The following is a 14,774-nucleotide window of genomic DNA, read 5'->3' as shown; positions in this document are numbered from 1 at the left end:
AGAGACAGCCAGTGAGAGAGGGAACACAGCAGGGGGAGTGGGAGAGGAAGAAGCAGGCTCCCAGTGGAGGAGCCTGATGTGGGACTCGATCCTGGAACGCCAGGATCACGCCCTGAGCCGAAGGCAGACGCTTTAACGACTGCGCTACCCAGGCGCCCCCAACATTTATTTCTTATCAGACACACTTCGTCAGTACAGGAGACACACCATCCATTCTTTTACTGAATAATTATTTAGACAAATATACTATATATCTGTTAGTTGCTAACAATTATTAAAATTGTATATCAGGTAAAATGCACAGCTTCCACCTTTGAGTTGCTTAGATTTTAGCTAGTGCATACAATTGTACACATTTAGATAATAGAAGACAAAATAATGTCAATGCCTGAATAGGTGTGAGAAACACACCATCAATGTTCACTGAACTGTGAAATCCCAAACACTGATGAAAGATCCACAAGTATTTTACTGAGAATGTAAATTTTTAAATGTCTCCTTTGTTCTCAGAAATCTGCTTCTTTATAAAGAACTGAGGATGACTATTTCAAGAAACATGAATACAGGAAATGTTTTTCACAGTTGTTTTAATAAATTAAGTCTCTATTATAACAACAGAATTTACCAACCACATACCAATTTTTTCCCAAGAATTTCTCATCACTATTCTTTTGCATATAGCTGTCCAATTTTCCCAGCACCATTTATTGAAGAGACTGTCTTTTTTCCACTGGATGTTTTTTCCTGCTTTGTCAAAGATTAGTTGCCCATAGATCTGAGTGTCCATTTATGCATTCTCGATTCTGTTCCATTGGTCTCTTTTTTCTGTTTTTGCCCCAGCACCATGCTGTCTTTGTGATCACAGCTTTGTACTATAGCCTGAAATCAGGCAACGTGATGCCCCCAGGTTTCTTTATTTCCTTTTCAACAATTCCTTGGCAATTCAGTCCCTTTTCTGGTTCCACACAAACTTAAGGGCTGTTTGTTCCAGCTCTTTGAAAAACGTCTTTGGTATTTTGATCGGGATGGCATTGAAAGTGTAGATTGCTCTGGGTAGCATAGCCATTTTAACTATGTTTATTCTTCTGATCCATGAGCATGGAATATTTTTCCATCTTTTTGTGTCTTCTTCAATGTCTTTCAAGAGTGATTTGTAGTTTCTAGAGTATAGTTCCTTGACATCTCTGGTTAAGTTAATTCTGAGATAACGTATGATTTTGTGTGCTATTGTAAATGGAATGGATTCCCTAATTTCTCTTTCTTCAGTCTCATTGTTCATGTATAGAAATGCAACTGATTTCTGAGCATTGATTCTGTATCCTGCTACATTACTGAATTGCTCTATATGTTCTTGACCTCTCTCTCACACCATACACAAAGATAAACTCCAAATGGATGAAAGACCTCAATGTCAGACAGGAATCCATCAAAATCATAGAGGAGAACATAGGCTGTAACCTCTTTGATATCGGCCACAGCAACTTTTTTCATAACACATCTCCAAAGACAAGAGAAACAAAAGATAAAATGAACTTGTGGGACTTCATCAAGACAAAATCTTCTGCACGGCCAAGGAAACATTAAAAGAAAAACAAAAACAAAAACAAAACAAAAAAAAAAACAAACCCTGAGAGGCAGTCCACGGAATGGGAGAAGATATTTGCAAATGACACTACAGATAAAATTATCCAAGATCTAAAAAGAACTTCTCAAACTCAATACATGTGAAACAAATAATCAAATCAAAAATGGGCAGAAGATATGAACAGACACTTTTCCAATGAAGACATACAAATGGCTGACAGATACATGAAAAAATGTTCAAAATCATTAGCCATCAGGGAAATTCAAATCAAAACCACATTGAGATACCACCTTACACCAGTTAGAATGGCAAAAATTGACAAGGCAAGAAACAATAAATGTTGGAAAGGATGGGGAGAAAGGGGATCCCTCTTACACTGTTGGTGGGAATGCTAGTTGGTATGAACACTTTGGAAAACAGTGTGGAGGTCCCTTAAAATTTAAAAATTGAGCTACCCTATGATCCAGCAATTGTACTATTGGGTATTTACCCCAAAGATACAGACGTAGTGTAGAGAAGGGCCATATGCACCCCAATGTTCATGGCAGCATTGTCCACAATAGCTAAATTGTGGAAGGAGCCATGATGCCCTTCAACAGATGACTCTATTAAGAAGATGTGGACCATGTGTGCAATGGAATATTATTAATCCATCAAAAAGAACAATTTCACAACATTTACAGCAACATGGACGGAATTGGAGGAGAATATGCTAAGTGAAATAAGTCAAGCAGGGCAAGATAATTATCATATGGGTTCTCTCATTTATGGAAGAAGGAAGATTGGTAGGAGACAGAGGGAAGAATGAAGGGGGGTAAACATAAGGGGGAATGAATCACGAGAAACTATGGACTGGAGGAAACAAACTGAGGGCTTCAGAGGGGTGAGGGGTGGGGGATTGGGATAGGCCTGTAATGGGTATTAAGGAGGGCACATATCACATGGTGCAGTGGATGTTATATGCTAGTAATGAATCATGGAACGTTACATCAAAAACTAATGATTTACTGTATGGTGACTAACATAACATAATAAAAATTATTATTAAAAAAAAAAAGAGGACTCAGCTGTCCAAGAAGGGAGGCATCTCAGCAGTGTAAAGTGGGTAGCCACTGTTGGTGGAAAACATCAGGCTGGCACACAGAACAGAGCAGCAAAAGGAAAATGAAGGAATGATAAGGGAACCCACCAGAAGGCACAAGCCCTGAAGCATCCCAATCTCCCACAGTCCTTCCAGGAGGCTGGTAGAGGAAAACCATGTCATCCAGCCTGAATGGGCTGTTGGTAATTAAAACCATTTGCAAGCACTCAGAGAGAGAACATTTGGAGCTCTGAGGGAATTCACAACTAAATCACTCTTTGTTGAAAATAAAACATACTCAAGGGAAAAAAAAAGAATTTCTCATCACTAGTCTCCTTGGCTTTTTAGTCTAACCTGTGTCTGTTTGTTGCATTTATTTCAGAAAGTCCCTTGTGGAGAGAGGAGATGGATATTTACAATCTTACCACCATGACTCAGTTTATCCTCATAGGACTCTCTGACCTCCCTGAGGTGCGCTACCCTCCGTTTGTGGTCCTTACCATTATCTATCAGGTCACCTTGGTAGGAAATGGGGCCATTCTCTTGGTCATTGGGACTGAGAAAAAGCTCCATACACCCATGTATTACTTTTTGGTAAATTTATCCCTCTTAGACATATTCTGCCCATCAGCTACTGTCCCCAAGATGCTGGAGAACCTCCTGACTGAGCAGCAAAGCATTTCCTTCCTTGGATGTGCTTTTCAGCTTTATTTCTTGGTGGCCCTGGCAGGGACTGAAGTCTTCCTTCTCGCTGTCATGGCTTACGACCGGTATGTGGCCATCTGCTTCATACGGTGTCCACATTCCGCCTGTCTTTTTGCAAGTCCAACCGAGTTAACCAATACTATTGCGACATCCCACCAGTGATGGCCCTCTCATGCTCATCCACTTATGTAGCTGAAATGCTTGTTTTAGTGGTAGGAGGCATCCTGGGTATAAGTGCCTCCCTAATTACCTTTATCTCTTACATCTACATCATATCCACCATTCTAAAGATCCAGTCAGTGGAAGGGAAGCACAAAGCCTTCTCCACATGTGCTTCCCACCTCCTAGTGGTCTGTCTGTTCTATGGCACAGCAATATTTACCTATGTTCGGCCTTCCTCCAGTCAACACTCTCCAGCCAGAGACAGACTCATCTCCATGCTATATGCAGTTATTACCCCAATGTTAAATCCCATGATCTACAGCCTGAAAAACATAGAGGTCAAAGAAGCACTCAGAAGGCTTCTATGTCACAGCACATTTTTGCTGCAATTATAATATTAAAGCAGAATATATCAATGCTCACTTTAGAATAAATTCATAGGAAGAATTCATAGAATAATTTTCAGTTGATATATAGAACACATATTTATGTATTCATAGAAAATTATGAACACATGCACAGCACACATACATATAATTAGTTTACCTATCTACATATGTATATCTTTATCTCTATCCACTAGGCTTTTAATATTTATCATCCAACTGATGGCTTCAGAGGGAAGGGGTGTGGGGGATTGGGATAGGCTGGTGATGGGTATTAAGGAGGGCATGTATTGCATGGAACACTGGGTGTTAAATGCAAACAATGAATCATGGAACACTACATCAAAAACTAAGGATGTACTGTATGGTGATTAACATAACATAATAAAAATTATTATTAAAAAAAAAGAAGAAAAATTAAAAAAAATATCATCCAAAAACAGACATTTTCAAGAGTAAGCAAAGAGTTGTTAATAATTAACAAGCATAAACTGAGCTGGTCTAACTTGGATATATGTTCATATCCATCTCCATACTCACAGCTGTATCACCTGTAGGTTTTAGTATTTGTATTAAATCATTATCTGATCATCTATTAAAAAATCTTTTTACTTTTTTCCCTCATGTTATCAACTGTTTATGCTGATATGATAATTTATTTTATTATTTCACTCTTTCTATTTAAATTTTAACTACCATTTACTCTACTTAAATCTCTTTTCCTGTGACTCTATCCCTTCTCAGTTCTACTTGTCTCTCTAAAGAGATCACTTACTTTACCAAATCTCTGATTTACATATCTAGTTTAGTTCACAATATTATTGCACTGTAACCTGAATATGTTCAAAACTGAGTATTAACGTCTAATACATGTACACACATAAACATGCACACCTTATCAACTATATTGCATTTTTCTTATCAATTTTTTCCAGCTATGCAGACTAAAATCCATGAAACTAAACTCCACTTTGCCTTGAAGCCCAGCACTTTCATTCAATGTGACTAGAAAGCAGCTGTTTCTGACTGGGAATGGCTTACCCTTCACACTCCATCCCCTTTTTCTATCATGTTTAAAAACAGGACTTTTTTTTTTTTTTTGCTGTATTACTGCTTATGTAACACACTGCTTTAACTCTCTGATTATGTATAATTTTTCCACAGTTTTCTCAACCCTGAAAATCCCAATTTCAAAATTTAGTCAGTCACTCTTAATATATACTCATTCTCTGAGGTTCTGAATCTGTTTTTACTCTCTAGTGTTGAATATCTTCTCTCTTTCTCTTATCTGCAGATAAGTTAAGTGATCATATCACTATTGAGGTGTTCTTATGTTATTCATAGGTAAATTTTTATTTCCTTCTCTATACTGTTATTGATTTCTTAGCTATTTTCAAAATTTACCAAATGATAGCTTTGTCATATGTACTTGTGCTGCATGAGCTAGAATAAATAATTTTACATCCCATATTTGGTAATAATTATATCTTCCAACATTCAGCAACGCACCAATATATATCTTACACAACATTCCAGGGCTATTCATAATAGTGGCACATCAACTATCTTTGATTTTAAATAGAGTAAGGAAATCCATTTGAACTTTAAGAGTGGAATGAAGTAATATTACTATTTGACTACTATAAATATAAGAACTGTTTTCCTTTTATTGCTCATTTTATTCTCTATTGTGCAATTTGCATGTAGTATAATACAATTAAATTCTCATTGTATAAAATAACAATTCATGAATGTTTATAGGTGTAACCCATATAAAATTAAACAATATCTTTCCCCCTGAATATTTTATTTATTTATTTATTTATTTATTTATTTATTTATTTGAGAGAAAGAGTGAGCACAGAGGAGAGGGAGAGGGAGAAGCACACTCCCTGCTGAGCAGAGAGCCTGATGTGGGACTCAGTCCCAGGACTCTGAGATCATGGCCTGAGCCAACCAACTGATGCTTAACCACCTGAGCCACCCAGGCAGCCCAAATAATATATTTAAAATGCAATCAATTGGTTTTTTTAGACATTAACCCCTCAATATTTACTTAATATTTCACCCCTTATTTGCATGTAATGTTGATGGTGATATTGGTGTTATATTTGTTACACAAACCACTTTGGAATCTAATTGTATCCTATTGGAAACAGTGGGTATTTCACCAAGTTCACAACAAATCAGGCCTAGGCCCAAATCAAAACAGGTTATTGGGAAATTTTTTAAAAGGAAAAAAAAAATGCCTACACTATTTGGTGCTTATATTTTTAACATGGAATCATGGATAACCTTAGCTTTTTCTTATTAAATGAAGAAAAATAACCCTGAAGTATAAGCAAAATAATAAGGTCTTTCAGTTTCCACAATGAGAAGTTTGGAGTGAACTACACAAAACTTTAGATGTTAAAACCATAAAAATTTAAGCTGGATAAAACTGTTGGAAGGCATGGTCTCCTGGTTTGGGGAGATAGGGCTATATAAATGTATGGCTGCTAGTATTTTGATGATGGTATTTCCTTTCTCTTGAAGATATCATGTTGCCTTTGAGGAAACTCAGTGATGCATTTCTATTTTATTCCTCGTGGTTCTCTTTCTTAAAAAAGTCACAGTTATGTGAGAAAATCTGGCCAAATTACATGACAATTTCCTGAGAAAATCCTCCTGGGATGTAGTTGACACTTTAGTGCAATGAGAATGCATAGTCAAGCTTAAAACCAGCCACCCCAATAAAATCCAAGATACACTGGAGGCTTACCTAAATTTGTTAGATTTGGCTAACTAGTATGTCCCTAAATAACTTGACATTTTATGTTAATCACTTTCAAACTAGACTGACAGCAATATTTATGAAAAAAAGAACTAGAAAGATGGATAGAAGTGTAGAAGGAAATAAAAACTGCTGACAGGGAGGTATAGAGGATACAGTGACAAAAATAATATTTTGACTCTGATTCAAAAGAGATCATTATTTATCAAGATACAAGCACTTGTGGGAAGATGGCAGTGGAGTGAGAAGATCCTAGGCTCCCCTTGTCCCACACACAAAAAAGTAGATAACCATTCAATTATCCCAAATTTTCCAGAAATTGACCTGAAGACTGGCAGAGCAAACTCCAGCACTAACAGTAGAGAAAAGGCCACTCAAAGAAGTTAGGAAGTGTGGAGATGGGGTTTAAGAATAAAACAGATTATGACTACTGCAGTGGGGAGGGAGCCATGTACATGGAGAAGGGTGACAGATAGACTAACACACAGAGCAGAGCAGATGGGGAAAATGGAACCAGACAGTAATTGCACTGGAAAATGAGAACAGTCAATTTTGTGAGTTCTTGTAACCAGTGGGGCTTAAAGCCTGGGGTTTTAAAGATCAGTGGGTTTAGGTGGAATAGAGCACATAAAACATTGGTTCTGCTCTTGAAGAGAAGGCAGGCAAACAATACAGAACAGCATTCTGAAGAGAGCTTGGAGCACACAATGGAGATTTGCTCATTTCAGATCTTGTCCCAGTAAAAGCATTCATGGAGAGACCCCTCCTGGAGCAAAGGAAATTGCCTGCACCATTTCCCTCTCCCTCCCCTCAGCATAAGTACAGGGCCATCTCCTGGAACCAGTTCAGCGCTAACATTTGCTACCTAACATGTTCACACCAAGCTCCCCCACCCCTTCATGCCCTGGTGGAAGTGCCCTTCCCAGTCACACTTGCCTCAGTCCAGCACACAATGCCTCCTTCCCCTGAAGCCCAGCCCAAACTCCTGCTCACACCACATCACCCCATTAAGGAGTTTTGTAGAGCCTTGGTTATGCTGGTGGTGGTGACAGGTCTTATTTCACAAAGAAACCAGGACACATCTACTTAAAATGCACCACATCAGGCCCAGGACCAAAACTGTCCTCAACAGGCAAAGATAGCCTCTGCAGGTGACTGACCTGAAAGGTAAAGAAGCCAGAACACAATATCAGAGCACATGCAGCACACATTGGAGAAACTCTGGAAATCTCCAGGCCTTGGGGAACAAGGGACACCACAAATCAGGACATTACATGATCTTCATATGACCATTACCCTCAAGAACAGGAGACATAGCTAACTTTCCAAATACACAGAAAGAGTCACAGAGACTTAAACAAAATGAGAAAAGAGAAATTTATCCCAAATAAAAGAATAGAAATAGACCATGGCTAGAGATCAAAGCAAAACAGATACAAGTAACATGCCTGATAAGGAATTTAAAGTAATGATCAGAAGGACACTCACTGGACTTGAGGAAAGAGAGGAAGACATGAGTGAGGCCTTTACCACAGAGAGGAGGAATCACATAGTGGAGATAAATGGGCTCAATAAATGAAATGAGAAATAGAACTGATGGAATAATGAGCAGAACAGAAGAAGCAGAGGAATGAACTAGTAATCTAGAATGCAAAGTAGTGGAAAGGAATCAAGCTGAACAAAAGAGAGGAAAAAAAATGATTGCACAAAATGAGGATCAATTTAGGGATGTCAGTAACTCCATCAAAGGTAATAACATTCATACTATATGGGGTGCATGGGTGCTTCAGTTGGTTAATTATCTGACTCTTGGTTTTGGCTTCCAGTCATGATCTCAGGGTTGTAGCAAAATCCCCACACTAGGCTCTGTGCTCAGAATAGAGTCTGCTAATTTTTCTCCCTCCCCCTGCTTGTGCTCTATATCTCTAATATAAATAAATAAATAATACAATATTTAAATAACATTCATATTATAGGAATATAAGGAATATATAGAATTAGATATGGAAACCCCAGAAGAAGAAGAAGAGAGAGGAAAAGAGCAGGATATTTATGTGGACAATAAGAGCTGAAACCTCCCCTAATTTGGGGAAGGAGGCAGATATCAAGATCCAGGAGGCACATGGAACTACCATCAAAATCAACAAAAGCAGCTCCACACATAAGTGGCAAAAATATAGTGAAAAAAGAAAAAAATGTAAAAGCCAGACAAAAGAAGACAGTAACTCATAAGGGAAAACCCATAAATTAGTAGGAGATTTTCCAAAGAAATTTTGCAAGCTAACAGGGAGTACCATAATATATTCAAATTGTTGAGTGAGAAAAATGTGCAGCCAAGATGATTTTATCCAGCAAGGTTATCATCGAGAAAAAAAGCAGAGATAAAGAGTTTCCCAGAAAAAAACACAAACTAAAGAAGTTCATGACCACTAAAACAGGCCTGAAAGAAATGTTAAAGGGGACCATTTGAATTGAAGGAAGAGAAGACAAGTAACAGTATAATGATAGGAAACACAAAATCAGTAACAATGAATATTTCTGTAAAAATTCACTCAAGGGAATAAACAACAAATTGATATAAAATATAACAACATGTGACTAAAATGTGAAGAGAGGACTAAGGAATGTGTTCAAACTTAAACACCACAAATTAATTTAGACTGCTATATGTGTGAATTAATATAGCTAAAATGTCTATGCTACCCAGAGCAATCTACACTTTCAATGCTATCCCAATCAAAATACCAAAGATATTTTTCAAAGAACGGGAACAGACAGCCCTTAAATTTGTGTGGAACAGGAAAAGGCCCCGAATCTCCAAGGAATTGTTGAAAAGGAAAAACAAAGCTGGGGGCATCACATTACTGGATTTCAAGCTGTACTACAAAGCTGTGATCACAAGGACAGCATGGTAGTGGCGCAAAAACAGACACATAGACCAATGGAACAGAATAGAGAACCCAGAAATGGACCCTTGGCTCTTTGGGCAACTAATCTTTGACAAAGCAGGAAAAAACATCCAGTGGAAAAAAGACACTCTTCAATAAATGGTGCTGGGAAAATTGGACAGCTACATGCAAAAGAATGAAACTTGAACCACTCTCTCACACCATACACAAAGATAAACTCCAGATGGATGAAAGACCTAGATGAGAGACAGGAATCCATCAAAATCCTAGAGGAGAACATAGGCAGCAACCTCTTTGACATTGGCCACAGCAAATTTTTCATGATACATTTCCAAAGGCAAGAGAAAGAAAAGAAAAAAATGAACTTGTGGGACTTCACCAAGATAAAAAGCTTCTGCACAGCTAAGGAAACAATCAAAAAAACTAAGAGGCAGCCCACGGAATGGGAGAGGATATTTGCAAAGGACACTACAGATAAAAGACTGGTATCCAAGATCTACAAAGAACTTCTCAAACTCAATACACAAGAAACAAGTAAACAAATAAAAAAATGGGCAGAAGATATGAACAGACACTTTTCCACTGAAGACATACAAATGCCTAACACATGAAAAAATGTTCAAAATCATTAGCCATCAGGGAAATTCAAATCAAAACCACACTAAGATACCACCTTACACCAGTTAGAATGGCAAAAATTGACAAGGCAGAAAACAACAAATGTTGGAGGGGATGTGGAGAAAGGGGATCCCTCCGATATTGTTGGTGGGAATGCAAGTTGGTACAGCCACACTGGAAAACAGTGTGGAGGTCCCTTAAAAAGTTAAAAATTGAGCTATTGTATGATGCAGCAATTGCACTATTGGCTATTTACCCCAAAGATTCAGATGTAATGAAGGGATGGGCCATATGCACCCCAATGTTCGTAGCAGCATTGTCCACAATAGCTAAATCATGGAAGGAGCCAAGATGCCCTTCAACAGATGACTGGATTAAGAAAATTTGGTCCATATAGACAATGGAATATTACTCAACCATCAAAAAGAATGATTTCTCAACATTTGCTGCAACATGGATGGGACTGGAGGAGGTAATGCTAAGCAAAATAAGTCAAGCAGAGAAAGAAATTTTTCATATGGTTTCACTCATTTATGGAATATAAGAAGTAGGAAGATTGGTAGGAGAAGAAGGGGAAGAAGAAAGGGGGGGTAAACAGAAGGGGTAATGAACCATGAGAGACTATGGACTCTGAGAAACAAACAGAGGGCTTCAGAGGGGAGGGGGTGGGGGAATGGGATAGACTGGTGATGGGTAGTAAGGAGGGCATGTATTGCATGGTGCCCTGGGTGTTATACACAATAATGAATCCTGGAACTTTACATCAAAAACTAGGGATGTACTGTATGGTGAGTAACATAATATAATAAAAATATTATTAAAAAAACTCATTTAGACTAAAAGACACCTGCAGATTAAAGACTGGGAAACATTTATCATGCAAATGGATGTCAGAAGAAAGCTGCAGTAGCAAAATCTATTGGACAACCAAATTTAAACTAAAGACTGTAAAAGGAGACAAAATAGGCAAATATATCATAACAAAGGGAACAATCTGACAAAAAGATCTGTCATAAATATTTATGTACCCAACATAGGAGCCCCCAAATATATAAAACTATTAATAACAAATATAAAGGAACACTTTGAGAATAACACAATAGTAGTAGGGGAATTTAACACCCTACTTACATCAATGGACAGATCACCTAAACAGAAAATCAGCAAGGAAGCTGTTGCTTTGGATGATACCCTGGACTTAGCAGATATATTCAGAAAATTTCATCCTAAAGCAGCATAATACAAATTCTTTTCAAGTGCACATGGGGCATCTCCAGAATAGATTGCATACTAGATCACATATCAGACCCCAACAAGCAAAAAAAAGATCGAGATCCTACCATGCATATTTTCTGACCACAATGCTCTGAAATTTGAAGTCAACCACAAGAAAAAGTTTGGAAAGCCCACAAATACATAGAGATTAAACAACTTGCTAAGAAAAAAAATGAATGGGTCAACCAAGAAATGAAAGAAGAAATAAAAATAAGTAAATAAAAAACAAATACATGGAAGTTTAAAAAATACATGGAAACACATGAAAATGAAACACCACAGTCTAAAACTTTTGGGTTGCAGCAAAAGTGGTCCTAAGAGGGAAGTATATAGCAATGTAGGCATACCACAAGAAGCAATAAGAATCTCAACTAAACAACCTAAACTTACTCCTACAGATGTTTAAGTGACTGAGCCACCCAGGTGTTCCAATATTTCCTTTTTGAAAAGATGGAATAATATAGTCTGTTGTATATATACACATATATATGTATTTATGTATGTACACATATATACCAAATTTTCTTCAACTATTAATCCATTGACAAATATTTTGGTTGTTTCATGTCTTGGCTATTGTGAATAATGCTGTGATAAACATGACAGCGAAGATACCTCTCTTCAAAATAAAAACTGTTATATACTTAACAATGGCATTTCTGGATCATACAGTAGTTTTACTTTTTTGAGGAAAAATAGTTTTCACAGCTCATTATGATTTTAGCTCAAAGCTAGTCATATATGGCTTTTAGTATGTTGAGATATGTTCCTGAAATTATGACAAATTTTGAGAAAGTTTTATCTGTCTATCAAGATTATCATTGTGTTTATTCTTCATTTTCTTAAAGTGGTATATCTTATTGACTGATTTATGTATATTGAACCAGCATTATATCCCAGGGATAAATTCAACTTGATCGTAAAGTATGATCCTTTTAATGTGTTGTTGCATTTGATTTGCTAGTATTTTGTTGAGGATTTTTGCATCTATGTTCATCAGGAATATGGCCCTGTAAAATTCCTTTCTTATAATATTCTTGCCCAGCTTTCATATCAGAGTAATGCTGACTTCATAAAATTAATTTGAAAGGGGTCATTCTCTTTAATTTTTTAGAAGAGTTTAAAATGATTAAGGTTAATTTTTCTTTAAATGTTTGGTATAATTCACCAGTGAATGAATTTCACCACAGACATTTCTTTGTTAGAAAAAAGAAATTGTATTATGGTTCCATTCTCTTTACTCATTATTGGTCAACTCATATGTTTTTATGTCTTGATAAGTTGCATGTGTCTAGGGTGTATAATTGTTCATAGTAGCATGATTCTTTGTATTTCTGTGGTTTCATTTGTCATGTCTGCTCTTGCATTTTTCATTGTATTTATTTGAGTCTCTCTTTTTTTTTCTTGGTTGGTCTAGCTAAAAAGTTTTATCAATTTTATTTATCTTTTCAAAACACCAACTCAGTTTTGTTGACCTTTGCTATTACTTCTCTATTCTTAATCTCATTTATTTCTGCTCTTATCTTTGTTATTTTCTTCCTTTTCCTATTTTGCTTAGTTTTTTCTCTTTTTCTCATTCCTTGAGGTATAAAGATAGTTTGTGTGATATTTCTTTATGTCTAACATAGGCATTTATTGCTATAAACTGCTTTTTTAGAACTACTTTTGTCATAGTTGATAGGTTTTGGCAGATTTTGTTTCCAACATTACTTCTCTCTCATCACTTACATATAATACTCAGTACTCATCACAAGTGCACTCCTTAATACCCATCACCCAATTTTTAAAAGATTTTATTTATTTTAGGAACAGCACAAGCAGGAGGGGCAAATGAAGAGAATCTTAAGTAGACTCAGCACTCAGTACAGAACCCAATGCCAGGATCAATGTCAGAACTCCAAGATCATGACCTGACCTGAAATCAAGTCAGAGGCTGAACTGACCGATCCACCCAGGCACCCCAGCTATCATACATTTAACCCATGACCCTGTCCACCTCTCCTCCAGCAACCCTCGGTTTGTTCTCTATAGTTAAGAGTCTGTTTTATGGTCTGCCTCTCTCTCTCCCTACCCTCATGTTCCTCTGTTTCTCAAATTCAACATATGAGTGAAATCAAATGGCATTTCTTTCTCTTATTTTCCTTAAGATAATATACTCTAGCTCCATGCACATCGTTGCAAATGGCAAGTTTCATTCTTCTTAATGGCTGAGAAATATTCCACTTCATGTGTGTGTGTGTGTGTGTGTGTGTGTGTGTGTGTGTATCTTTACCAATCTTTATCCTCATCTTTATCCATTCATCAGTGGATGCAGCCTCTGCTTTTTTCCATAATTTACCATTGTAGATAATGCTTCTATAAACAGGGTGCGTGTATCTCTTTGAATTAGTATATTGTAGTCTTTGGGTAAATGCCTAGTAGTGTAATTGCTGGATTGTAGGAATTCTATTTTTAACTTTTTTGAGAAGCCTCCATACTGTTCTCTGGAGTGGCTGCACCAGTTTGCTTTCTCACCAACAGTGTAAGAGGGTTCCCCTTTTCCCACATCCTCAACAACACTTGTTTCTTGTGTTGTTTATTTTAGCCATTTTGACAGGTACACCTTAATATCTGATTTTAGTTTTTGTTTTTACTTCATTGATGATCAGAGATGTTGAGCATCTTTTCATGTATCTGACATCTGGTTGTTTGTTTGTTTATTTATTTATTTATTTATTTATTTATTTATTATCTCTATATCTTCTTTGGAAAAATGTCTATACATGTCTTCTGTCCGTTTTTTAATTGGATTGTTTGTTTTTTGGGTGTTGAGATTTATTTATTTATTTATTTATTTATTTATTTATTTATTATTTTGGAGAGAGAGCAGTGGGGAGGGGCAGAGGGAGAGGGAGAGGGAGAGAATTTCAAGCAGACTCTCTGCTAAGCATGAAGCCCAACAGGGGGCTTGATCTCATTACCCTGAGATCATGACCTCAGCCAAAACGAAGAGTCAGATGTTTAACTGACTGAGCCACCAAGGCTCCCTTTCGGTGTTGAGTTTTACAAGTTCTTTACACTTCTACCATTCAGTAATTTGCCTTTTAGTTTTGTTGATTATTTCCTTTGCTGTGCAGGAGTTATTTATTTTTCTGAAGTCCCAATTAATAACTACATATTTGCAAATTTTCCAGTTTTCCTCTTTATGCTTTATACTATAGGTCTGGAGAAAGGAAAGATTATTCTCTTCTGTCTTTATGCAGCATTATACTGAATATTATACCTAGTGAAATCAGGCAAG

General features: G+C 36.8%; 1 protein-coding gene across 1 annotated transcript; it reads left to right on the top strand.

Annotated features, from left to right (window-relative positions):
• The first annotated feature begins 3,015 nt into the window (after positions 1-3,015).
• LOC103680580 (olfactory receptor 1020-like) lies at positions 3,016-3,928 on the top strand. Its single transcript, XM_008710081.2, is given in 2 exon segments — positions 3,016-3,450; positions 3,453-3,928. Coding segments are annotated over 2 exon segments (855 nt in total). The 5' UTR covers positions 3,016-3,071.
• The last annotated feature ends 10,846 nt before the right edge of the window (positions 3,929-14,774 follow it).

Source organism: Ursus maritimus, unplaced genomic scaffold (assembly GCF_017311325.1).
Source record: "Ursus maritimus isolate PB19 unplaced genomic scaffold, ASM1731132v1 scaffold_5, whole genome shotgun sequence".
NCBI classification, from domain to species: domain Eukaryota; kingdom Metazoa; phylum Chordata; class Mammalia; order Carnivora; family Ursidae; genus Ursus; species Ursus maritimus.
This window is presented reverse-complemented; position numbering and strand designations above follow the sequence as displayed.